The sequence below is a fragment of the Bactrocera oleae genome, chromosome 6 (genome assembly GCF_042242935.1).
Source record: "Bactrocera oleae isolate idBacOlea1 chromosome 6, idBacOlea1, whole genome shotgun sequence".
Lineage (NCBI taxonomy): Eukaryota > Metazoa > Arthropoda > Insecta > Diptera > Tephritidae > Bactrocera > Bactrocera oleae.
The window spans coordinates 38891623-38918196 of NC_091540.1; the positions used below are offsets into that span (position 1 = coordinate 38891623).

The 26574-nt window shown below is 35.2% G+C and overlaps 1 protein-coding gene and 1 long non-coding RNA gene across 3 annotated transcripts; one reads left to right on the plus strand and one right to left on the minus strand.

Annotated features, from left to right (window-relative positions):
- Positions 1-3063: 3063 nt before the first annotated feature.
- On the plus strand, positions 3064-23759 carry LOC106623546 (probable protein phosphatase 2C T23F11.1). 2 transcript variants are annotated; one of them, XM_014243094.3, is made up of 4 exons: positions 3064-3669; positions 16753-17208; positions 17304-17637; positions 20683-23759. In XM_014243094.3, the coding sequence occupies exons 2-4, from the start codon at positions 16927-16929 to the stop codon at positions 21042-21044; spliced, it is 978 nt and encodes a 325-aa protein (XP_014098569.1). In that variant the 5' UTR covers positions 3064-3669; positions 16753-16926; the 3' UTR covers positions 21045-23759. The 2 variants fall into 2 exon arrangements, with proteins under 2 accessions (XP_014098569.1, XP_014098570.1); XM_014243095.3 differs by lacking the exon at positions 3064-3669 and adding an exon at positions 16342-16446.
- On the minus strand, positions 3822-5106 carry LOC118681249 (uncharacterized). Its single transcript, XR_004976920.2, has 2 exons — positions 4443-5106; positions 3822-4373 (listed from the first exon to the last, which is right to left on the minus strand). It is a non-coding gene; the product is annotated as an uncharacterized lncRNA (long non-coding RNA).
- Positions 23760-26574: the final 2815 nt, after the last annotated feature.

Sequence of the window (26574 nt, forward strand, 5' to 3'; positions counted from 1 at the left end):
CCTCCCGTAGTTATTCAAAAGAGCTCCACAGGCCTTTTCTATACCTAGTACTTCCGCTTAGAAGATGCTGGCTAAGTTTAAGGATGGAAAGATAGATGTCACGATAATCGGAGTATACTCTTGCCCCTACTCCTCTTCTCCATTCCCGTCAAGAGGGTATCCTCACCCGAAAGTGACTACAATATTTAAATGGAAGGATATAGTTTGATTTAATTAGATTAAGCTGGTTCAGGATGACGCTATGTCCATATTCTTTCCGGATCCAGCCTCCTAATTCGTTTACCCTGAAAGCAGAACTTGCTGCTGATGTCAGGCTTATAGGTCTAGAATATTTGCGTTATCATGTGTTCTTCTGCATGGTTTAGGGGGGAACACCACTTTGTCTCTTTTCCAACTTCTTAGGATGTACATAAGATAGTTGAATACCAACTTTGCATATATTTTCTATCATTAGAGCTATAGGTTCTTTCAGCTGCTGCTTCATTATGGAAATAATAGCGTCCGGACCCGCCGCTTTAAATTGGAATGAAGCTATTGTATATAATTTTCTTCGTACTCATGTGGTCGGATCGGTCTGCCGTATCTACACGTATGTCACATTGTATCCCCACAGCGGTTTGCTGACTACCAGGAAAATTTGTTTGTAGGAGTTCCTCAAAATATTCCCCAGCAGAGGAAGTCCAATCCCACCCTTCGTCTTTAAATAAGCTATATTGATGTGCTGTTTAGACAGTACCTAATCGATATGCGGAAAGATTGCCAAGAGTCTGTCTTTGCTTTCTTGACTGCTTTTTTATAAACATTTAAGGTATCTTTATACGGTTGACAGATTTTGGTCGTATAACTCTTATTCTCTCAGGCTTTTCTCAATTGGGTTCTTAGGGTTTTTAGGTCACCGTTCCACTAAGGAGGCGACTTACTCTTTTTTAACTTTCCACCTCTGCATCTAGTTCTTCATAATTATTCATTTTATTCTTAAACCTACTTGTTTCTAAGGTTTTTGTTGCTGGTATATAAATCGATATTGGAGGAGAGTATTGGATTTCTCGCGAATGCTGAAGAGAATCCAGGCTATCTGTTTTTGTTGATAGCGTCAGATCTAAGACTTCCTCCCAACCCGAAAAACTTCCGAACTTGAAAAAATGAAAGTGGGCTTATCGCCCCTATTACATATAGTTAGATTAGTATCTCAAATATTTTGCAATGGTGACTCTTCCCTGGTGTTTGTGTTTTTGCTTTTCCATATGGTGTGTCTTACATCGGCCTCACACTCTATTAGTATATCCCCTCTCCTATTTTCTTCTGTTAGTTAGGAAGACTTTTTCGTTTATTTCTTTGACCCTCCTATTCCATAATTGGTGATGGGCGTAAAACCGAGGATTTATTCAACCATGTCCCATTGTGGCAATTATGGGGTTTCCTTCTTAGTTCGTAAAAATGAATGTGCGTAAATATTTGGGTTGCACCCAATTTTTTTAACTCTACTCCAGTGGCTTCACCCCATCCACATGTTACACAAGTCGGTACTGGAACCGTCAGGAAAACGCTGTCAGGAGTAGGGTGGCGACGCAGTGATCTAAGTTTTTAGGAATGCAATCAAAGAAGGAGAGAATTTCAAAATATCCCACCCCGGAATATTTCATGTACCGAACTTCCTTTAATCTTCCAATGATTCACCTGCCGGCTATATCGATGGGTGTTGTATGAAGAATGAAATTAAGTATCATTGTTGGTGTGGTTCGTAGTGCACCACAAATACCAATGAGAACCGCTCTTTGAAGAGTTTCAAAATGTCCCACCATGAACACTTTCATGTACCAAGCTTCCCTGAGTCTTAAAATAATGCACCTGCCGGCTATATATATGCAAAATTGCATTCGTACTGCACCACAAATACCAATGACTCCTCTTGGTAAATAAAACAACTTTAGTTCATCCCACTCTGCAGTGTACTGACTTCTCCTTGACCTTATATGAGGTGCTTGAGATTTACTTCCACTTCCAACTTCTTGAGAGCTATAATCTCCGACTCCGGCCGCAAATTATTAAAGGCCCGTGATCTCGAGAAGGCCCCTACTGCATATTGGATACTTCCAGCCAGGACACTAGAACATACATAGCAGTGTGAACCGACCTGCATTTGCTGTGTTCATTCCCCTTAACAACTTACCCCTCAATATTCTGTCCCTAATATACAAGTCAATGAGTGTCTCCAACTTTTCTTTATACACACCACTCCAACCCGCTCTAAAAGTCTCAGTTACGTAGTCTATTTTAATTGCGCCGGTATGATGCTATCAGGTCCCGGGGACTTGAATGCTTTGAATGAATTCAACGCCTTTGTGAATTGACGTCTGAGAAGGGTGTGTAGCCATTCCGAAGCTCTCCCAGTGGCACTTCTTCAGTAAATTGGTTCCACTGAAAGTGAGCATCGATAAGAAGCTTTAACGATTCCAAGATACTAAATATGTCTTTTCAAATTTTTTTGCTTCATAAATCGCTTTCCTTACTAATTTCCGGTTAATTTCTGTTTTGTGGAAGAATTATTTGTGAAATTGTGTCCTATAAAACCATTAACAATAACGCTAATGTACGTAATTAAAATAAATGTACCCACAAGCAAAAAAGTTATACGAATTTTTACAACAACATCTGGTAAATACCAATAACTAAGAGTTCTTTCAAACTAACTAAATTTAACCAAAAAATTAATAACCATTTTTTTCTGTGCGCCCTGTGCTAAGTAATTCACATAACAAGGTGTGTTCGATTATATTTAAATTCACTAGTGCACCCTGTTTTGTTTATTTAAACTCAATTCCAAATGTCATTCTACGAGTGTTGTAATTTTCACACAAAATATCTGGTATAATATATATGCAAATTAGGCTAAATAAGCGCTCGAAATATATATATTGCATACCTAATTTTATTCATGATACCCTATTAACACAATTTAAAAACAACGAGGAAGCATAATATCAGTATGCTACAATTTTCTTCGCTCAGTCAATTTCCCTCTACATCGTATCAAAACAATCAGTAGTCACTTCATAACAAAACTATGGCAACACTTTTCGGTACTGAGCATTTTTATTTTCATGTGGAGAATCAATGCGAAACGAGCTGAAACAGTTTTTTGTTGTGCTATTTTGTGTTTGGATAAGTTTTTACAGGAAAAACAAATAAATTATAAAATTTTTGTGAAAAGGATAAATATAAAGATAACTCAAAGGTTCAGAAGTTGATGAATAAAAAGTCTTTTCACAACAAAAGCCTTGTGATTAATTTTCCCGGTCGAGAATTGCTAGACAAAACGCTATAAACGGCAAAAACACAAGTCCGATAGCGGCTAGTACATATTGAAATCGCAATCAATTTGTTTGGATATCGTGTAGTTCGTATTGTACGATTAAGTTGGATATTTATAATAGTGAATCACGCAGTAACAATAATAGTGACTGAGGAATAACGTTAATAAATCATCGTACTTCGTTTCGTTGGTCATCTCATACAATTGCAGGTGATCTAGTACGGGAAACGAAACATTTGGAAGTCGTGTTTTGTGTAAACAGCGCATTTTGCGCCAACACAGATTGCTGGAGTGCCATTAGGGCTATAAGTCCAAATTGCAAACGTATATACCCACATATATATCACAACAGTCAGGTGAGTAAGCAATTTGTTTTTGTTGTGTCTAAAAGCGCTCCGTCTGATCGCTGCCGGATGGCAACACATTTTTTAGATACTACACTGCTATAGCTCTAGCAAATCGCTTAATTATTCCCATTTCGTATTCAAAAGTAAAATGACAAGTGAACTTATTCAGGATCATATTTTAAAACTTTAATTAGATATAAAAAATCAAGACATTGTTGTTTTTGTAATCGTTAGCTGTCATTAGCACGTGTATACCAAAATAATTCATCCCCATGTTTTTCGGTTGAGGCGCGAAACTGCTGCCCGGAGATTTTACGAATATATAGCATATGACAGCAAACACATTGAAAATTACAAAGTTGGTGTTAAATGTTTATTTTTATATTGGAAAATTAAAAGAATCAGGTTTAAACTACTACAATTTAAGTTAAGTATTATTAATTTATTGAACAATATAATATTATATCGGATATAAATCCGACATTGCATGTCCCGCGTAATATGCTTTACTCAACCCTTTATTTATGTAACTATGATTCTTAAAATATATGAATAATGAAGCTCAATTGCAACTCATTACTTTAAGCCCCCAAACAGCTTTAAACATGATGTAGTATTCTTGGTTTCATACCTACTTATCACACACTTATAATGCGCAGCATTTTTGTGCCCATTGCTCCTCTCCACACATTCTCTGCTCCCTTGTTTATTATCTAAAAAGTATTAAGCAATTATTTGTTTTGCTTTTGACGCTTCATACAGTTGATTTCTTATTCATTTACTTGCAGTGTGTGTTGTATGTATTTCGCTCAGCGTTGATTAACGTACTCAGATCCCAGTACTTATTGTACCGATTCAGCAAACTCACTCCAACATATCTCCATACATACATTTACTTGTATATGTATTTGCAAAAACAAAATGTAAAACATCCTTTATGTGATGACGAAGTAAATATCTAAAAGCAGTTTTAAAAATTTTCATTCTTTGGTAAACCGCAGATCTTATATGCTTATCAGTGAGCGTTTCGTTGTCAAGTACTAAAACTATATGTAAGAGTAAAAATAGGCTACACTCTTGTTATTTCGTTGGTAGTCGATAACACAGTCGGCTTTAAGCCATATTACTTATTTATTTGAATTGTGTTCCTTTCCATGACTTTTACTTCACCACTTTTATCTTATTACACATAATATATGCGCAAACTGATAACACTATCTATCCAAAAACGATAAATTTACTAGGCCTTCGCTCACAATGCCTTATCGTTTAGCGCTATTCATTCAATATGTAAGAGTTAGTTGCTATTTCCAACTGTAGAAATGTATTTCTCATATATATATATACCTTACATACATACATAAGTTTTATCTTATAATCCCTTCTGGTTGTTGTAGCGACAGAAAACATTCCTGAAGTAATTTAGAGAAATGGTACCAAAGTGACAGTCCTTGACCGTATAGAAATCTGGGTCCATTCCGGTTACTTGATATTAACTTAAGTGTAAAAATTCAATTGTTTTTATCGGCATGAGTACCGCTTACTGGATTCACTACGGAAACGAGATAATTTTTTAGACACCTTCCCTCCCAAAAAGAGGTTAATAATAAATAACAGTCATTGGTCGGATGAAATCCGGGTCAATCCGTCATGGTAGACATGGTTCAAAAACTTTTAAACGTTTTGGTAAGCTTTACCATCCAACAATGTAATATATTTAACTGTTATTGTTAAAACTTTGTTAAGCATGAAAAATTAGACTCCGCTACAACAACGGAGTATTTAACATAGTTAAATTTCGAAGATTTGTAATAATATTATATTGTATTTGGAAGTAAAAGTACCCTAATTATTGGAGAATGCCTGAAGCTGAAAAATATTTTAACCCGCTACAACAACATAACATTCTGATATTATGTAAAAACTACAACAAAATAAAAATAGCTTGTTAATAGCGTAGGACTAAAATTTTAATACTGCGCAAAAGCTACACTTAATTTATTCATATTTACGCTTACTGACGTTAACAAGCCTCTAAATTTGGTTTAATGCTTTCTGTTACATTTAAAACTATCTTTGGTAAGAACTGGTTCGGTTTTTGGATGTTATCTATGAACATTATGCGACAAAAGTTTGCAACATCGAAATTTCGATATGTATTAAGAGTAGTTTATAAAAGAAAGAAGTAATAATTTAGTAATGATTAGTGATTTAGAAATGAAGTTATTTTTTGCGGATAACTTTCAATACCTGAAACTCATCTTTTATACTTTGTAAACAGAGACATTCCTCGTCTATCATTCGGGACAGCACATCTGCAATTTCTATTCCTATTCGAACAAAACTTGAGATAATTATCCTTTTAAAAAAGGAAATAAAGCCTATTAAATTCAATTCAATGTTTCAATTTAAAACTTTTATTTAAAAATTATTAATTAAAAATTGTAACCGCATTAGCATATTGTTGCGATTGCACTACAGACATACTTACATAGTAAAATTTAATCATATATACACATTTGTATGTACATATGTAAGTACATATAACGGAAGAATATTTATTTTTATTTTCATAATTGATAAGATTCGTAAGGTGGAAACTATAGTGGAAAGTCATAAATAGATTTTTCATAGAATGACTTAATACCCACTAATAATAAATGTTAAAACAGCTGTTATTTGAGTGTGAATAGCAGCTCTAAATAGCACGTTCTCACTTTCCACAGTCATTAGATTTGAGCGTCTAATCAGTCGAAGAGTGCTAATTTCCTTCTGCATATGCGAATGTGTATATATTTTGGAATGCAGCCTATATGCTTCTGATTAAGTATAATAAATATAAACATATGTTATATACTTTGGTATATATGTATGTATATGCTGAATGCGCAACCGTGCGCAGTGTGAGAAGGCAGCACAGGTCCAATTGTACAAATATACCAGTATGTGTGAATTTGTATACTTATGTACATATTTAATAGAAAGTAAAAATAAGCTTACTAAAACATTCAACAGCTATTTATATTGTAATATTATATATCTCCAATTATTTCAAGGTCATTGTAGCCTTTTTTGACAAATTTTAAGTGTCAAGTCCAGTTTTTCTCGCGGGCCCGCGCCTATTAAGTACAGCTTTTTAGGGGTCTGCATACAGTTCGAATGCAAATTTCTTCAGCAACTTTTGCAGTTTTACCTAAACCGATTTGTCAGGCTCAGACGCTACAAAACACAGTCCACCTAGGCGTTAGTCTTCTTATTCCTTCCAGTGCCGGAGTTTCGCTTAAAAGTCTTCTGATTTTCAAATTTCTTTAAAGAATCTTCGCTGAAAAATTTAATGAAGCAAATTTTAGCGTTCAATCCCGGAGGCTTAACTTCTTCAATCGCACAACCATAATAGTACTTGTGTCTGCTTCAGTTTTTTCGACAGATTTCACTGTTAATTTTTTTTCTATTCACGAATAACACTTGAAGAATACAAACTGCAATGGCAATAGAAAATTCAATATACATATAATAACGAAATTTAAACATTTTCACATTTATCGCGTCGACTCAAAGCCTATAAAGCCTATTCGTTGGTGTACGGATTTCTTTTGCCGCTTTATTACTGTGTCCACAGAACGGTGTAGCTAAATTTTTAGGCTGTGTGAGCAATCCTGGAAAGTATATAGCGATTAAAAGCCTGTTGTTTCAACCTATAATTCCACGGAAAATACCGAGCGATAAATACATGTTGCTTCATTACTTCCTTTGAATAAAAACTAACATTAACAAGTAAGGAAGGGCTAAGTTCGGATGTAACCGAACATTTTATACTCTCGCAAAGTCAAATGGTATACTCGTTTGAGATTTCTTTGTGGATTGACTGATATTTTCGGTAGAAGGTCAACTATAGGCACTGGGGTCCACATATTTAGTACTTAGGGGCTTGAACAGTTTTGGTTCGATTTAGACAATTTTTGGTCACAAGGTGGCATACTTTAAACGTATTATTCACGCAAAGTTTTACCCCGATATAATCATTGTTGCTTGATATGCATAGTGGAAAGTGAAAGAATCAGATGGAATTGAAAATGGTGTTTCATGGGAAGTAGGCGTGGTTGTAGTCTGATTTCGCCCATTTTCGCACTATGACATAGAAACATGAAAAGAACGTTACGCACCGAATTTGGTTGAAATCGGTTAAGCAGATCTCAAGATATGGGTTTTCACCTAAAAGTGGGCTGTGCCACGCCCACTGTCTAATTTTGAACGCGGTTCCTATAAAGTCATCTTATACCATCTTAGAGATAAAATTTAATGTCTCTGGCGTGTTTAGTGCTTGATTTATCGCGCTTTTAGTAGTTTTTAACAGTACCGTTATATGGGGAGTGGGCGGAGTTGCCACCCGATTTCAACTATTTTCACACCGTCAATAGAAGTGCTATAAACATTTGCTTCCAGTGAATTTTGTTATTATAGCATTAGCGGTTTAGGAGATATGCACATTAAACCTATTAGAGGCGGGACCACGCCCACTTTTAAAAAAAAGTTTTAACTGCAGATGCCCCTCCCTAATGTGATCCTGTGTACCAAATAACAGTCTTGTATCTTATTGCGGAGCTTAGTTATGGCAAGTTATTTGTTTTTGATTAATGGCGTTTTGTGGGCGTGGCAGTGGTCCGATTACGCCCATCTGCAATACCAACCGTCTCACGGTACCAAGAAACATGTCTACCAAGTTTCATAAAGATATCTCAATTTTTACTCAAGTTAGAGCTTGCACGGACGGACGGACGGACAGACGGACGGACGGACAGACAGTCACCCGGATTTCAACTCGTCTCTTCATCCTGATCATTTATATATATATAACCCTATATCTAACTCGATTAGTTTTAGGTGATACAAACAACCGTTAGGTGAACAAAACTATTATACTCTGTAGCAACAGGTTGCGAGAGTATAAAAATATATATCGAATATCTTTTAAAGTTTTGCCAAAATTACTTTTATATTTAAAGTGATTCCAAATATTCTTATATTTCTTATAGAGATATCTAAAAATTAACAGAATGCTGTCTTAATCATATCGAGCGATATAACCTAAGAATACATTAAAGAATATAAGACTTTCTTCGAGTGTTCTTGCTTTTTTTTTAACTCAATAACTAGCGCACATTTTTCCTGCTTTTCGAAGCGCACGCACAGTATAGGCACAAAAATAAGTTTTATTCCCTGCGTTTTTATTTTTAGATTTAAACTTGCGAAAAGTGGAATTGCAAACATGCAATCCCATAATTAGATGCAGCGTCCACCTAGCTGTGCAATTCTCGCCAATGCTTCCTCCTGATAATCCCTTCAAAGTAACGCCAAAAATAAATGTATTAAATTTTTCGTCATAGCATTAATCGGCTAAATGTTATGTTAGACACATGTATGTATATACATACATGTATACATTCGTTACAATTTTTTTATATCTGCGATATTTGAAACTGCATACACTGAACTAGTCCATATCTCTAATATCATATGTTGGAGAACGGCTATTGAGATGAGAAAGAAACAAAGCAGCATGATTTCCAGTCCAAGTAAAAACTAAATCTGGGCTTGTTACAGTTTTATAAGGTTTACATATACATAGTTTTGATTTATCGTTGCCTTCAAATAGTGAAAAGTTTGAGAATTATACTAGTAATTTAATAATCAAAACTTCTTTAACGTTTCACACTGTATTTGTCTGGGTTTATGTCTTACCTTCTAGCCTCTAAAATTTAGAAATTAATAGAAAAGACATATGTTAAGTTCTATACTTTGTGAAAACTCGACTATAGGTAAGTAGATATCGGTGAAGATAGGTTACACATAGCCCGCGAAACTTCAAAATTCGGGACCAAAATGTTGTTAATGGTGCCGCAGACACCGTATTGCGCAGACCTGGCCCGCTGTGACTTTTGTGTTTCCAAAACTGAAGAGGAGCCGAAAAGGACGACGCTACGATCGAGGAGATAAAAACTGCATCGAAGGAGGAGCTAAACTAGATCACAAAAAATTACTTTTTAAAGCACTTAGGATTTGAAAAAACGCTGGCATAAGTGATTATTTTGAAGAAGATAAAATTGATATTCATGAATAAATAAACTTTTTAAGAAATTCAAAATTCGCGATACATTTTGAACAAACCTCGTATTTAAGGTAGTAGTCTGATACCTTGCATTTCTATACTCTTGCAACATGTTGCTCTAACACTTGCACTTAAAACTAATCGATAGATATGGAGTTATATATAATATAAATGATCAGGATGATGAGACAAGTTGAATTCCGAATGAATGCCTGTCTGTGCAAGCGGTAGCTAGAGTAAAAATTGAGATATCTTAATGAAACTTGGTACACGTGTTCCTTGGTGACGACGAGTTCGTAGTTCGACGTAATCGGACCACGGTCACACCCACAAAACGCCATTAATCGAAAACCTATAAAATGCCATAACTAAGCCGCAAATTAAGATACCAAACCGTAATTTGGTACAATGAATCGAAATAATAAGCGACATCTGTGGTTTAAATTTTTTTAAAGTGGGTGTGGCCCCTCCCCCTAATAGGTTTAATGTATATCACCCAAACTATTCAAGCTATATCACCCAAATTTGCACATAAGGAGCTCGCCCCGGTGATTTGGTCGCTTGAGGGCATCTGAAATAGAAAAATTAAAAAGATTATTCATCTGTGAGCTGGTCATTCTGGGACTATACAATTTCGTTGTAAAATAAAAAATGGTTGACTTCGAAAATAAAGTGACATTTTTTAAAAGTAGAAATCGGGCTATAAAATGGAAAGTTAGCGATAAAAAAGATCCTTGGATGAAGGTAAAAAGGTACTTTTGTATTTGAAATGTCAGCATTAGACTCTAATCATCGAAACTGAACTAGTATGTCTATTGTCTTCATGGCGAAGGATACAAGACCGTAAGTAATGATTTGCCGCTGCTTCTCATCCTGTTGTTGATGGAATGTGTCCATGTATAGAATAATATGAGTCGGCGACCGTCTTGTTGGAAATAGAGATCGTCCGCATCGATTTCATCAAATTCCGAGAAAAAAAAGTCGGTCAACATCGTGTTAGAACGCTCGCTATTGATGATAACAGCATTTCCTGCCGCATTTCGAAAGAAAAAAGGTCCGATGATGCCGCCATACCACAATCCGCACCACACGGTCACGTTTTTTTTTGGGAGAACAATTGCGATTAACTCACCCAATAGCGACAATTGTGTTTGTTCACGAAACCATTAAGCCTCATTTGAGAAGATTATTTTACGGATTTCCGGATTTTCCGGAGAACGTGAATTTGCATAATAACCTTTTGACAATTTCCAAGCGTTGTACCAAAGTAAAACGTGACATGATAAAATGACAAACCTTACTGAGCACACTGACAAAATTTGACACAAATCCGTAAACAAACAAGGCAGCCACGAGCTGTCAAAATTATGTCATCCCTAATGGTAGACGTTGTATATAATTTAAGGCATTAAGGACCATCTAAAATATTATATATCCAACCAATAAAATAGCATACAAGGGAACAAATTTCGCATAAATTTGTCTTGCAATAAGATGAATGAGTCGAAGCAACCAGGAGGTGTGCATTGAAATTTTTTAGAGACCACAATATTGACCAGCTTAATTTCCTGATTTGAATTGTATTTTCACCAATAACAACTTTAGATGCATGAGCTTAATGAACGCCACGCTGGGAAGATGTGACGCTCCGGATGAAAGGCCATTTAACTAAATATGAGTTGAATTATTTTATTATTTTAGTTTCACTGCTATTTTTATGAACACACATATGAACCTACCTTTGAAATCTTTTTTACTTTATCCGAAGAACATAGAGAAATATAATGTGTTATATATGCTAGTATTAGTCTATATAATGGTAACCGAGAACAAATTGAATTAAATTTGAATTACACTTTAAAAAAACTGTCACTTTTTCTCATTCCTTAATGAGCAGTGCTATTTTTGTGAACAAAACTGTATGAGTATAAGTATTTATACTTATTTAGTATATACGAAATATGAACGCTCATTTGTATGATTAAATATTTATTCTGTGAGTAGCACTCATCCTTATCTTTTAAGTGTTTAACAAATTAAGCATCACCACACATACATACATATGTACATATATTGCTTCATAATATACTATATGCTTACTACACATGAATCGTAAATACATAGTTCGACCCTCTAGTATTTCACAGTATTCCTTTTTGAGATGAAATTATGATTTCGCCGAATATTTAAAAATGTAAATATTTATTGGCAGTATCAAATATAGTATTGACTGGTATGAACTGGTGTTGGCAGATGTTGGCGTCAGTGTGCTCAAAACTAAATCCAATGATTGTATGTATGATTCCAATTTTCTATAGTTGAATCATTCTTTAATCGATCTCGGTTTTCACGGCAGATTATACAATATTGGTACCAACACGGGTGATAGAACAAAATAGAACCGACAATAAATTGCCAGAAGCAACTAGACAGCGAATTCCTACGGACAATTCTAGTTAGAGTATTGTCGTTTTAAGAGCAACTGAGACATTAGAAAGAAGTTGTAAGATTGAATAACGAGCAATAAGTGTTAAGTTGTTGGAATTAGAAATAAAGATAAGTGTATAGGCATTAAATTGGGACCTTTATTTAACAACCCAGTGATCGAACTCAAGAGCGAGTTATAGGTAGACGATTTATCGGGAAATCCGTTATTATGTTAATTTTACTTGTAGATCCGGCCACGCGTAGCTGCGGCTATGGTATACAGTTAATACTACTATAATAAAATATTCAGTACACTAAAATATTATTTACGAATAAAAGCAAAAACGGTATTGCACCTATAAAAATACCAGCGATTGTACTCAAGCTTTAATTTTAAAAATATTCGATGCAAATATTTCTCAAATGGTGATATTGATCGCCATTTGGCCCTTTATTCAAAACTATAACAATTTTTAATTTTTGGAGTGATGAACACATGCCATAAGCAATATTTAATTTAATTAAGAATTATTTTTTTTCTTATTAATCGTTTCGACTTTTAGCATGATTGAGATATAAACTATCCTGTCTTTTAAGTTTGATCAAACATAACACGGTGTGCTAAATTTTGCTTAAATCGTTTCGGTAGTTTCGGAATTTATCACGGACAAAAAACATGTATATATAGATATTTTAAAAATTATATTGTTTTGTAAATATAACTTGTAAAGAAGACTATGCAAAAACCCACAATTTCTTACAATTACTTGTACTATAATCTGCAGAAATAATTGAGATTAAGTAATTATTGTCCAATTACTTGTATTTTTTTTATGCTATAAGTGTGATATCAAAGCGTATAGTGAAATGGAAGTTGCTACGCCATTAGCAACTACTGGTGCATCAAAAATACTGCTAGCGACGAAGATAAGATTCGTAATTGATTATTTTGTTGATTTGGTACGTACTTGTAGGTTGTCTTTTATAAATATTTCGGGATTTGGCAGGGTTGCAATCTGGCAACTTACAACGTTATCGTAAAGTTTGACATTTTTGATGTTATACATACTCAGAACAGTAACTTAAAATATTCATCTCGGCCAAAACATGGACTTAAATCGCGAACATTTTAGCGCGATTATTTCTTACAACTTAACTAAGCAACATTGCATCGATGAAATTAATTAATCTTTTTGCAATGAAGCTCCATCAAAGACCAGTTTTGAAGTGCAGAAGTGCTAAGTACAGAACACTTAGATGTTGATCAGTTCATCGCCACTTTTAAGAGAAACTGATAAGTCTCTTATGTTTTAAAAGACTTGACCAGTTTACACAATAATGTTCCAAAATTATTTGTATGTTTCGTACCCTTATTAAGGCACCATAAAACAAATATGATATCTACCTTTCCCAATATCGATCAGTATATAATGTACCTGAATAAAATTACCAAGACATTTTTGCTTGAGCATGTTGTTAAGTGAAAATGGATGTTCGCTTTGACTTAATGCAGCTCATATTGCTGATGAGTGTCAAACTTATAGAATTACTGTGCTGGTACATGGTTTCCCGCGCATTTATTGTAGTACACATTTTTGTATGAAAATCATACGTCTGTCTTTAGCATTAAGGAGAAAATACGTTGGCATTCTGCAAGGAATAGCTGTAGGTTCTAGACAATTAAAGTGAATTAATTAAATGATTTTCTCTGATAGAAGATGGGTCACTGTATATATACATCATCCAAGTACTCTCCTCTAGAAAAAAGAATCGAATCAAAAATAAATATCCATACCATTTTTCTGAAATCCTCGGACACGCCCACTTTTACCACCACAAACTCCGAATCGGCGTTTGACAGTAGACGTCTATGACAATCTGACCGCCCTCCTATAGCCGTAACGGACTAGTATTTAGATAGAGTACCACAGTAATCTGTCAGGGAATCTGGAAAGTAGAGGACATTTTTTTTAGTAAATCCGTACCCGTGTTGTTTACTTTTGCATAGAATCTATGCCATAGATGGACTTTGAAGTTCAGCGAATTTTATTATAACAAGAATACTGCTGTATGTTAGTTATAACGTTTGTCTGCCCAATAGGTGACGAATATAGTTTTTTGGTGAGAGTCATAGGATTTGTGCGTTACGTCGTCATATCAGGTTCTCCAATAGGGATGATATGATTTCTATATGTCGTTTCGGCCATTTTTAATATGTCAAGATCTGGAATTATTATACCCTGAACAGGGTCCACCACTATAGCATATAGCTGTCATACAAACTGAACAATCGGAATCAAGTGTTTGTATGGGAAACTCTTTCATTTGACGAGGTATCTTCACGAAATTTGGCATGTATTATTATTTAAAGCATCTAATCTCCGAAGAAATTGTATGGATCGGATGACTATAGCATATAGCTGCCATCAGAGTAAAGTGCTTGCATGGAACATTTTTTTATTTGACGAGGTATCTACACGAAATTAGGCACGAGTTATTGCTTAAGGCAACAAATTATTCTCCACAGAAATTGGTCAGATCACTATATCATATAGCTGCCATACAAATTGAACGTTCGGAATCAAGTTCTTGTAATGGGCCTTTGTTTTTGTGAAGGGTATTATAGCTTCGGCGCAACCGAAGTTAACGTTTTTTCTTGTTTTTCATTGTATTCGGCAATGTTTACAATTTTATCAAGGAAAGATATACGTTTTCAATTTTATTATCAAAAAAATTGTTCTCCAATTGCAACTTTTCGTGCGCTTTTGCCATTTTATGGTCTTCCTCCATAAGGCTCTCTTTCATCTGAGTAGTGCGGAAAATAAACAAAACTGTCGATTCTGGTGTGAAGAAAATCCTCAAATTATTCATGGTGATACCGTTACTGTCAATGGAGAGCGGTTATAGATCGATGATAACCAACTTTTTATGGCCACAATTGGAAGAAGTTGATCTTGACAACATCTGGTTTCAACAAGACGGGGACTACATGCCACACAGCACGTGCAACAACCAATTGTTGCGATAAAAGTTTGGAGATTCGACAATTTCAAGAAATTGTGACATTGAATGGCCTCCAAGAAGTTAGGATTTAACATCATTAGACTACTTCTTGTCGGATTATTTGAAGTCATTGGCATCTTTAGCAATAAACCAGACTCTCTTCAAACTTTAAAAGTCAATATTGAAATTTAGTGGAAAAAGTATTCGAAAATTGGGTTCATTGAATTCGTTCCTGCAAAAGAATTCGTGGAGGTCATTTGAATGATATTATATTCAGAACTAAATTGTATCAATTGTACTTCACATTAAATTAAAAACATTTCAATTTCGTTAACAATTAGTATATGTGTGTTGGTTTTTTTTAATCATATCACTCTTATTGGAAAACCCTGTATAAGCGAATACGCCTACAGCACTAGCTGTCCCAATAAACATAGCGTCATCTCCTCGTAAAATAATCTCCCCCAGAAAACAGGGAGTTGTTCACAGTTTAGAACTCTGAGTGTATCGCTAATTTGTTACAGTCGGGACAATCTAACCTAACTCTTTATCCAAATTCCCAAAGCCCCAATTCTGTTGAAAGAGCACGCTTCATGAACACATTGTTCAACGGCATTGACGGAAATCTCATGCAATTGCACTAAGTTTAGTGATGCTTATATATTATGCATAAATATGTATGTGTTATATACCTACATATACATATACTTTTGTGTATGATTCCATTTCTCGAAATTAAGCTTTGATTCAGCATCGGTATGTATTTAGCACAGTCTGCATACATACAAACAAATTTAGAAGTTAGTTAAAGTTTTAACATGATGCAATCGTAGAATCGGCGCACGCGACTCATTTATATATATTATATGCTTACTCATCGATCATTCGGGCAGAAAAGGTAAGGAGATCGGTAGTCATTCATAGCTTTGCAAAAGTTTGTATGTGCATATGTTGCTTGACATCTTCCAGATATCCGGCTATACTCTTTTACATTCATTTGTTTATTTATTTATTTACTTTCTGACTCGCTTCGTAGTTTTCATAGAACTTTTTGTATTTTCCAAATGACGGCTGATTGACACACATTGGGATGTGCGTCAGTTTGGCTATTGCCGTTTGTGTTTACTTTGAGACATTATTCTCTATTTTGTTATAATGGAAAGTGACGGGTTATCTGTAATAATTTCAATATAAAATAAAACAAAATTTCACATTTAGCAAAGATTTTAAGCGTGAGGTTCAAGTTTACGGTAGGTTCTGTTTAAAGTGGTGAGCTACTGAATATTAACCAATAATCGGTAATACGTATGTAGATATGTATGTGTAATTGTTGGCTTGAATTTTTTAAATTAGAACGTAAATTTGTATTTTATTGGAGAACTTAAAAAATGTTATACAAATACAATAATCAATCAAATGTTATTAGTTTGCAATTAATCACATGCAGGCCCTGACAAAATATTTAGCATATAGAGTTCTGCATAAATACATACTTGAGTATGCGCAAATTTTAGAAAATTAATTTTTAATAATTTTTTTTGTTTTTCTACTTTCAGTTGCGCACGCAAATTTTGAAAGAAGCATTCGTTTTATTAGAAAAGAAAAACTAAATAGCTGGTGAAAAGGAGCAGAAGTCGACAACGACGGCACATCCTTGCCCAAAAGCACTGTACTAGCTGTACGCGACTCCCCTTACACCCACACACACACACACAAAACACTCCAATAAAATGGGTCAAACCCTTTCAGAACCAGTCACAGCCAAAGAGTCTGCGTATTGTCAAAATGAATTGTATCGCGTCGGTTCCAGCTGCATGCAAGGATGGCGCATCAACATGGAGGACTCGCACACGCACATACTTTCCCTGCCTGACGATCCCGGCACATCGTTCTTCGCTGTCTACGATGGTCATGGCGGTGCCACAGTAGCACAGTATGCTGGCAAACATCTTCACAAATTCATACTAAAGCGGCCCGAGTACAAAGAAAATATCGAGAAGGCTTTGAAACAGGTAAACGTGTGTTTCCACGTCGCTTGAGTATTTACAAGGCTACTAATCTGTAATAAAAATTCACTAAATTTATATATACATATGTTTTTGTGTAGGCATTTCTGGACATCGACTATGAGATGCTGTACAATGAGTCATGGGGCGAACAAATGGCCGGCTCGACGGCTGTTGTTGTACTTATTAAAAATAACCGTTTGTATTGTGCCAATGCTGGTGATTCGCGTGCGATTGCCTGCATCAATGGAGAGGTAGAGACTCTGTCGTTGGACCATAAGCCAAATAATGAGGCTGAAACCAAGCGCATACATGAGGGTGGCGGCTACGTGGAATTCAATCGTGTCAATGGCAATTTGGCGCTATCACGGGCACTCGGTGATTTCATATTCAAGCGCAATGCCAATAAGAAGCCTGAGGAACAAATAGTAACTGGTGCGTATTTCTTTAACTGCAACTGTGAATTTTTTTTTAATTCGAAGTCCTTCAAATTCTTGATCAAACTATCGGAAAAATTGTGTTAAATGTTTACTTGACAAATCAGGTTAGATATTGGGGCACTAATCTGTAATGCGATACGAAACAAAATCATCACTTTATATTTCGTATAACGCGTTTTCACGTCGTGTTACAGAGTACCCACCTAGAGAACCGAGAATAAACTCTAGCGTTTAGAGCACAAAAAGTGAAAAAGTTTGTTTCGTTTTTCAAATATTCAAAATGCTATATAAATAACTCTCGAGGAAGTTCTCTCAACCTTATATTAAAATAAAACATAAGAAGTAAAATAAAATAAATCATAATTTGAATACGTCGTTGAGCACCTTTTTGGGAAATTGGTATATAAGTGACCAAAAAATCTCCCTTATATCGGAGACCCTATAAAATATATATAAATGATCAACCTGACGAGCTGTGTCGTTTTAGCCATGTCCGTGTGTCCGTCTGTAAATATGCGAACTAGTCTCTTGGTTTTTGAGATATCGATCTGAAATTTTGCACATGTCGTTTTCCTCCCAAGAAGTTGCCCATTAATCCGCCTATATTGAATCACAATACCATATAGTTGTCATACACAATGAACGGTCGGAATCAAGTTCTTGTATGGAAACCTGATTTTATTTGACAATATATCTTCACAATCTTATATAAGTGCCATAAAAACTGTGCGATCAAAACCAAGAGCTGGTATATGGATCATTTTTAGTTGTAAAGGGTATTAAAGTTGCAACCGACGTTTTTTTTTTCTTGCTTTATTTAATATTTTGAGGAATAAATTATTATAAAATGCTCAGATATAGGAAAAACAAAATAAACAGAGTTACGAGACCCACTGCTTTCTAAATCTAACCGTCCTTATGTCATACTGAATCTTGATGCACCTGTACCTTAGTAAGAAATTTGTATTGCCTAATATTAACATCAAATTTAGTACAAATTCGTCTTCGGTATAAATATTGCAGTTTACACGATCGAAATGGTCGCAATATGGAATTATAATCACATATATTCTTGTTTAAAACTACTAAAAGTATCATAATTGTATATATCGGAGAATTGTTATAAAATACGGACATATATATGGACGGAATAAATGTATATTCACCCCCAAAGTTTATATATCGATTATAATGACTCGGGCCTTCCACATAACTAATACATAAATATAACGGTTAATATATAAGAAACCTTTAAAAACCACCTTTGTGCCTTTATCCTGTAACCACATACTTGTAGTGAATATATTGCTCCAATATTATTGTGTATATATAGGTGTGTGTATAGGTGATACTCGTATATAAATAAAATTGTGTTAGAATTATTCGCGAACCTCAGTTGAGTTTGCACCTGGGTCCATCTTTAGTTGGTTTTGATAAAAAAGTAAAATTGCTGTTGCTAGAAAAGCAAATGATCCACAACTTCATCTTTGGATTCATCTGAACATTTTTCTCTCTTCTTACATTATTACAACTTGTGAGATTATTTAATATTCCTTTCTGCCCGAACTTAACCCTAGTTTTGTTTGTTTTTCAGTTTTCATTCTATTTAACACTAAATTAAAATTGCACACTTTGCAACAAAAACAAATGAGCATTCATAAATTCATATATACATATATACATTTAGAAAAGGCGAAAGCACTTAATTGCCTATAAACAAAGCAAACAGAGAAAACGAATGTATACTAATTTTGCAGGTTCTTAATTTTATTTGCATACGCACTTGACTTTTGCTTCCAACTGTATACTTTATTAACTATGTCCATAGTCTATCTGTTGGTCAATAGCTATATTGCGCAATGACACATTTAACGCTTCGTATGGCAATGCTATAAATAGCAAGTCATTCTTCCTTATTCAGCGAATTTTTAATAAAGAAACAATAAAAAAGCGACTGTTCCGGTGCCTTTTATATAACAGAGGTTGAAAGTTAAAAGAAAAAAACTAATTTGAAATGTTTACCATCTGAACTAATTTGACCAGTACGATCTATTTAAACTGCGCGCGCAAACCTAATCGAAACTTTTTTTCTAAATTGGTACAACCTTTTTATGTTCGTTTGAAGTTTGATTTCCATATGTCAATTAATGTACGTTTGGCCACTGTTCGTTTACTAAGCGAAGATTTCGCCTGGCGATTTTTTCCCCAATTAAATGATGGCTAAGCACAAAGCATTCAGTAAAGGTCGTCGAAAACTGGACTTCAACACATTTTGGTTAATGTTTTGGGTATGAAACGTGTCAATGCTAAACTCGTAACGAAAGAGCTAAATCTCTTCCAAAACGTCGAGTAGGGGAATGAATTTATCAAACGCATCATTACTAATGTCGAATCAGGGGTTTATGAATATAATTTAATAAAAAAAAATCGCTGAAGGCACTAAAGGCCAAACCAGCCGAGGCATATAACAAATCTATGGAAATTTGGCTTAAGCGTTTCCATGTTTCCATGCTTGTATTGGCTCAGGAGCCTGTTTTGAAGGCGATAATAAAAATGTGTATCAAAATACATGAAAATGTTTATTTTCTTTTGTCAGTGGCTATTTTAATCTCTACTGAAATAGCGACACTGTCCCACTGTCTGATCTAACAATAGCACCCACGCGAAGTCATTAATAGCACAACAAGAGAATATGATCATTTAATTTATAAAGTGAAGGCAATTGCCTTCATCACCGCAACGTGTTGATTTGCATATACATATATGTATGTACGTAAGCACACATGCAAGCATACATTTGTAGCTAAACACGTAAATGCGCACTTTGGCCACTCGGCGCACACATCATAGATTTTCGTTGTTTATTTGTTTCTGTTTTATTGAGTAACACAGGCGCTAAATGAAACTATTTGTAAATGCTGTGTTTATTTTTTGGTTTCACATACACTTAAACAATGTCGGCCCGAATGTTAACTTTTTTTGTTTAAACACTGCTGTTTATGTACTTCACCTTTTACTCAATATTCATTCATACTTACAGCATATCCCGATGTGGAGACACGTGAAATATCAGCCGATTGGGAGTTCATTGTGCTGGCATGCGATGGCATATGGGATGTAATGAGCAACAAAGAAGTCGTCGACTTTTGTCGGAAGCGTATCGGCATGGGTATGTATCCGGAAGAGATTTGTGAAGAGCTGATGAATCATTGTCTCGCACCCGATTGCCAAATGGGCGGCCTGGGTGGCGACAATATGACTGTTGTGCTTGTCTGTTTTCTACACAATAAACCGTACGAAGAACTGATAGCGCGCTGCGCTAAAAATAACAATATTAACGGCAGCAGCGGTAACATAACCACAACATCGTCTATGGATGAGGATCATCTCGATTTAAAATAACAAAACTCCACCATCTTCTCCATATTCAATGCTAGTAGAGCAACAGCAAAAACCGTAGCGGCAACAACATCAATAACAGGCAATTCGACAGTCGACAATGCAATAACCATTACTACCATGTCCCTGACTACTACATGCAATAAGAATGCTACCGTTAGAGCTAAGAAAATTTCCAATCAACTAAGAATTGCGACAAGCATCATTAAGAGCACTAATTATATTTATCGTAAAATCTATAGGTTGCGTTACTTAATAATTGTGTTCCTTGTGTTTATGACCTATGCATATCTATATTTTCGTATTTAAAAATTTTTTGTTGGTTGCGAAGCGTTGTATACCAGATACACACGTCGTCGCATAGTTAAATTTCAAAGATTGTGACTTTTGTTGACTGCAAATATTAAAACTTATAAAATTATAACTACATAAACGATTTCAACCTACTACCTACTCTACAAATGCTTTTATAGTACAGACATATACACGTACATATATTAGTAATACACAAATTAGTTAATGCCACATTGACGGATGTTTTTGTTTGTTTTTGTATTTCCTCTGTTTAGCAAGTGTTTACAAAATTTATGAAAAAATTGTAAAAATTACTGTTCTATTAATAATATTATATTGTATTGTAAAACCCTAAAACTAAATTTAAAGCGTAGTTAAAACTTTTGAGCATAAGAATTAGTCAACATAATTAGCGATGTAATCATCAAACATACATAAATACACTTATATGCTGGCATACTGGCAATAGTTACCTAACTGTATGATTCAAATAAGATATTATTTGGTTACAATTTTTATTTTGAAACACTTATAAATTACTTTGTGTGTGAGGTCGAGATATTGACTGAGATGAAATAAAAATTTAGTTGTATACTTGAAAAAAAAGCAATGGTTTTTGTTTCTGCGATGTACGAACCACGGTTAGATGGATATAAATTAATGTTTTATTACCACTATTTCCTTGCTATTCTTTTAAAATTCTTGAACGGGAATTTGATGAAAATAATGCTTTTAGTTTTGATATACTTATGTGTGTAAAATTTTAATAGACAATCGTAACATACTTTTCCACAACATTTCGCACACCCCCCTGAAGTTTCTGTTTGTACCTCCCAAAAAAATGCAATCCAAGGTAAACCAGCTCTTTACTTACAATCAAATATTTTTACTTTTCCGAAGTTATACCCAGTTAAAGTTATGCATCAAAGCGTATAGCATGCGTATAGCACCAAGTAGTATAAGCTACACAGAATTTATAAATTACTTAATTGACTGCTCAGTAAAAAAATGTCTTTTAATGGAAATAATCACTAAGATATTTTTTGTAGAGCCGAAAATGTATTATTAGAATATTACTTGCCTCACGCAAAATATAAAAAAATGCCATGTCAATTAAATGTGAAAAGTAAAATGATTTAGGCACGGTTTAAATTGAAAATAAAGAGCTTGTACGTTGAATCTGAAAAATATTCTGAAACTTCAGGGGAGGTTTGCAAAAAAAATTATCTTAATGTTACATGCCCGACTGAATTCGAATTTAAATTAAAAAAAAAATTGATTTGACTTTTGAACTTTTTGATTTAATCGTTTTCAGTTTTAAACCTTCAAAGCCCCACACTTCTAATGTTATAAACTTTTTAAAATTAAAATTATATTTTATAGTTATTATATAAAAAAAAAATTGTGCCTCTGATGAAAATGCTTTAAGATTTCAACTTTAAATAGAGTTTTTATGGGATCATATATCTTTATACCAAAACATATTTTATACCCGCTATATATTGTTATAAGCGCAGTGATTCATTGCTGTTTCATGGACTCAAGTAAAGGATCGGGAAAACGAAATATTAATTTTTGTAAAAAATATTATTTCTACCAAGTATATTTCTTAAAATATAGCATTTAAAATGTAATATGTGTCACTCAACACTTATTAAGAGTCTGCAGTAGTGGAGAATTAATAAATTACTCCCTAAATAAAAGATAATGTTATGAAGAGTTAGCGTTTTAGTGAAACGTAAGCTGAAAATCACAACGCATTTATGTATTCATACCAAGAAATAAATTATGGTTATTTAAAAAGTCGGAAGAACGAAGATAAATATCGTCACACTTAATTTGTAAATGCGAGCAAATGTTATACTTACTATGTAAATAAAAAATTTCAACTCAAATGATATCACAAATCGTTCCCCATATTCCATCCTCTAGTGAAAAGTCAAATTGAGAGCTTTATTGCTAAGTAAATGTTTGTATGGTAGCATTGTTTCATATTATATATATTTACATGTATGAATAAATTTAGAAGATTTGAAACGACTCTTCTGATTTATATTGAATTAGACAAAGCCTTCGCTTGATTTCTTTTAATCCGATACATTTGATTTAAATGGAATTTTTTATAAGAGAAAGTTATTATGGTCAAAATGTTTCTGATGAAGCTCCAAAGATTGTATTAGATTATTTTGAAAATACTTTTAACCAGAAGACTTTTTATTGCAGGTATACTCGTATGCATAGTGTATTAAAATTACACCATCAAAGATGTAACACTTACATACACTTCCAACCTATATAAAAGCATGCGAACAATGTGTTTTATCTATAAAAACATACTTACTTATATATACAAACAAATATATGGTGTACATTACGTAATAATAAAATGTTAATTTAATAAAGAATGCGTTTCAGTTAGCCAAACCGGTGTTTTAGTTTTATACGACCTAATGTACGTACGCAGACTACGAATGAGTATTGATTTTCTATCTTCAATTCGTTCTTCTACCGACTGACTACGACTTACTGATTGAACAGGGTTAGATCGCTAACAAAAATAGGTAAACAGCTATCTTCCGACCTTTTTCGCAAATTCTCTCCATTATATCTACCACGTTCAGCCTATTCAAACTGGATCAATGAGAAAAAACTGGATCTCAATATTTCTGCCGATGACACAAAAATTCCGACAGTAAAACACTCCAAAAAATTAGGAATTACATACATTTGGCAGTCTAAATTTCTTCCCTGCGTATACGACAGCGATTACGTCTAAATTACAGCACCGCTACAATTGGGGTAAAAATAACAACAACATTCAAGTTAATTGGGGGACGCCGCACACATCTGGTGATTCGAAAGCGAGAATGTTTAAGCGGGCGTTAAGCAACATTCATGAATACCTTCATTGTCTAGCCGTGAATGAGGGGTTCTAAAAGTCAAACCATCTATTTTAGGAGAGCAGCCGAGGTTATCTCGAAAAAAAAGAGATACATATATTACGAAATAACCCTTGGATAGCTATGACATGCGTCCATTTATCGTATAACTCTATCAAAGAGGTTTTGTAAAGCTTGGGTTAATGGTTGTAATGTGTTCTCTCACCGAATTACCCGATAGTATGTCTCCCTTAAGCCTTCCGTTCCCACTACAATCGGGTCTACGTTACCGAAACGGACCCGGATTTTCATCTGGCCCAGCATTGTCAACTCGGTAGAGTTCTGCCGCTACAACAACAACAATAATCGTAATTTCTTGCCGCCAATGTAGCCGCACAGTGCAATGAAGTGGTCTGCGGTTTTTTTGAAAGTAATCACCGAAGGTGAAGAGTCACCGCATTCATCATCCAAACGCGATTTCTCTTTCAAAAGCAGGCATCGAATCACCGACCGATATTGTTCTTTTTCCATTTTATTAAAATGCGCGGACATGAAGTATTCCACACGCGGTCAAAACAAAACTTCGTTTCGGATACGCTTGAAATTTTCACAGTAACCGTCTACATGAATGTACCATATGATATTTAATTTTCGCTATCGTATCTATATATATATATGTTCTACCCACAAGCTGTTTCCTTCAATGTTAAAAGTTTTGGCAAAGAAGAAATATTCGTCCAGTGTAAAGAAAATAATGTATGAGAGCGTATCACGGTTCAGTACGTTATAATTGTCTTCTAAAAAAGTTTAGTTTTTATTAACCGCACATTCCTTAATTAAGTGGTTCAGTACATAAGTCCTCGTGATGCTTTTACAGGTATGATTTTAATAGTGAAACAACTCATTGAATAAAGCACTTCCAGTCTTTAAAACTGGGATGGAGCCCGGCTGTCGCCAGCTCCCTTTCAGCGGGTAGGCAAGCATGACAGAGGATCACTGATAGTTGTTGTTGTTGTAACGGTTATCTAGTCCACGCTTGGGTAGTAAGTTTCAGTTTGGTTGTCGTCGAGATTATCTAACGGGAGGCCTAGGAAACGAGCTGTTTCGACAGGGTCGGACCATAGCGAAATGGATGTTAGATGAATGGGGTTCGTTGGGCAGGCGAAGAGGTGGTTAGTGTCATGCGAAGACTCATTGCATGCAGGACATATATTGGGTATGTCGGGATCGATTCTGGATAAGTAGGAGTTTAACCTGCTACAGTATCCAGAAAGCGGCAACCTGAGCTCTACGTCTGCGATGAGTGGTGGTTTGACTCCAAGTACGCCATTCACTGAGAGGGAGTCGATGAAGATGTAGATAGTTCCACTGTTAATGGCGGCCAGTGCTTATCTAAAGTTCGTTGCGTCCGAAGTCTGGTCGGCGTACTGTCCGATGTCGTCGACGTTATCAAGGAAGGACCTCTTTATATTCCTAGACGGCGGTTCCACTTCAAGCAGACGACTGCACGGGTGACCGGAAGCATTCTAGCCTCACTATGTAGGTGTTCGTTTGGGGGCATCAAGAGGCATGCCGTGATAGTCCGGAGTGCAGTGTTTTGACATGTCTGAAGCTTCTTCGTCTGCGTTGCACTATATCCAGGCGACCATATTGGTTCAGCGTAGTTTATGACCGGACGGCCGATTGCCTTGTAAGTTGCCAACAACGTTTCTTTGTCTTTCCCCCAAGAGCTGCTGGCAAGGGATTTGAGGATTTTGTTGTTGTACTTTTGCAGTTATCGCGGTCGCTATCTCTCTGACCGAGTACAGACTGGATCTACAAATTTCAGTCGGTTTTTAGCTGTTACATTCGACAGCCTCCTTCGTCCACTTTGTAAAAATGGTTGCTGTGGATTTAGTGGAGGGGAGTGTCAGGCTTCTTGCAGAGAAGAAGGGAGAAAGGTCGGAGAGATAGCCGAAATGGGAATTCGCTCTGATGGTTGAGAGAGTTTCGATATGTAGAAATTAAACAGTAATTCTTCTAAGTTTGGAGTTTTGATCTCGAAACAGTACGGATGAATGCCGACCGTTCAGGTAGTTCATAGTCCACCGCTTCAGCCCTGGAGGGAGCGTGGATTGTGCTATGTACTCTAGTAGCATTGTGTAGTTAACTGTGTCAACAGCTTTTGACAAGTCCAATGCTACGAGGATCGTCCTCTCGCAGGGTGGCTTTTGGTTTAGGCCATGAACTATCTGGGACTTTGCACTTTACGGAAGCCATGCTGATGGTTTGCTAGACTCAGGTGGTGAGTGAAAGTCGGAAGTAGCAAAGCCTCAAGTTTCTTCACTACTGGGGAAAGGATAGTTCGGTTTCGAACGATA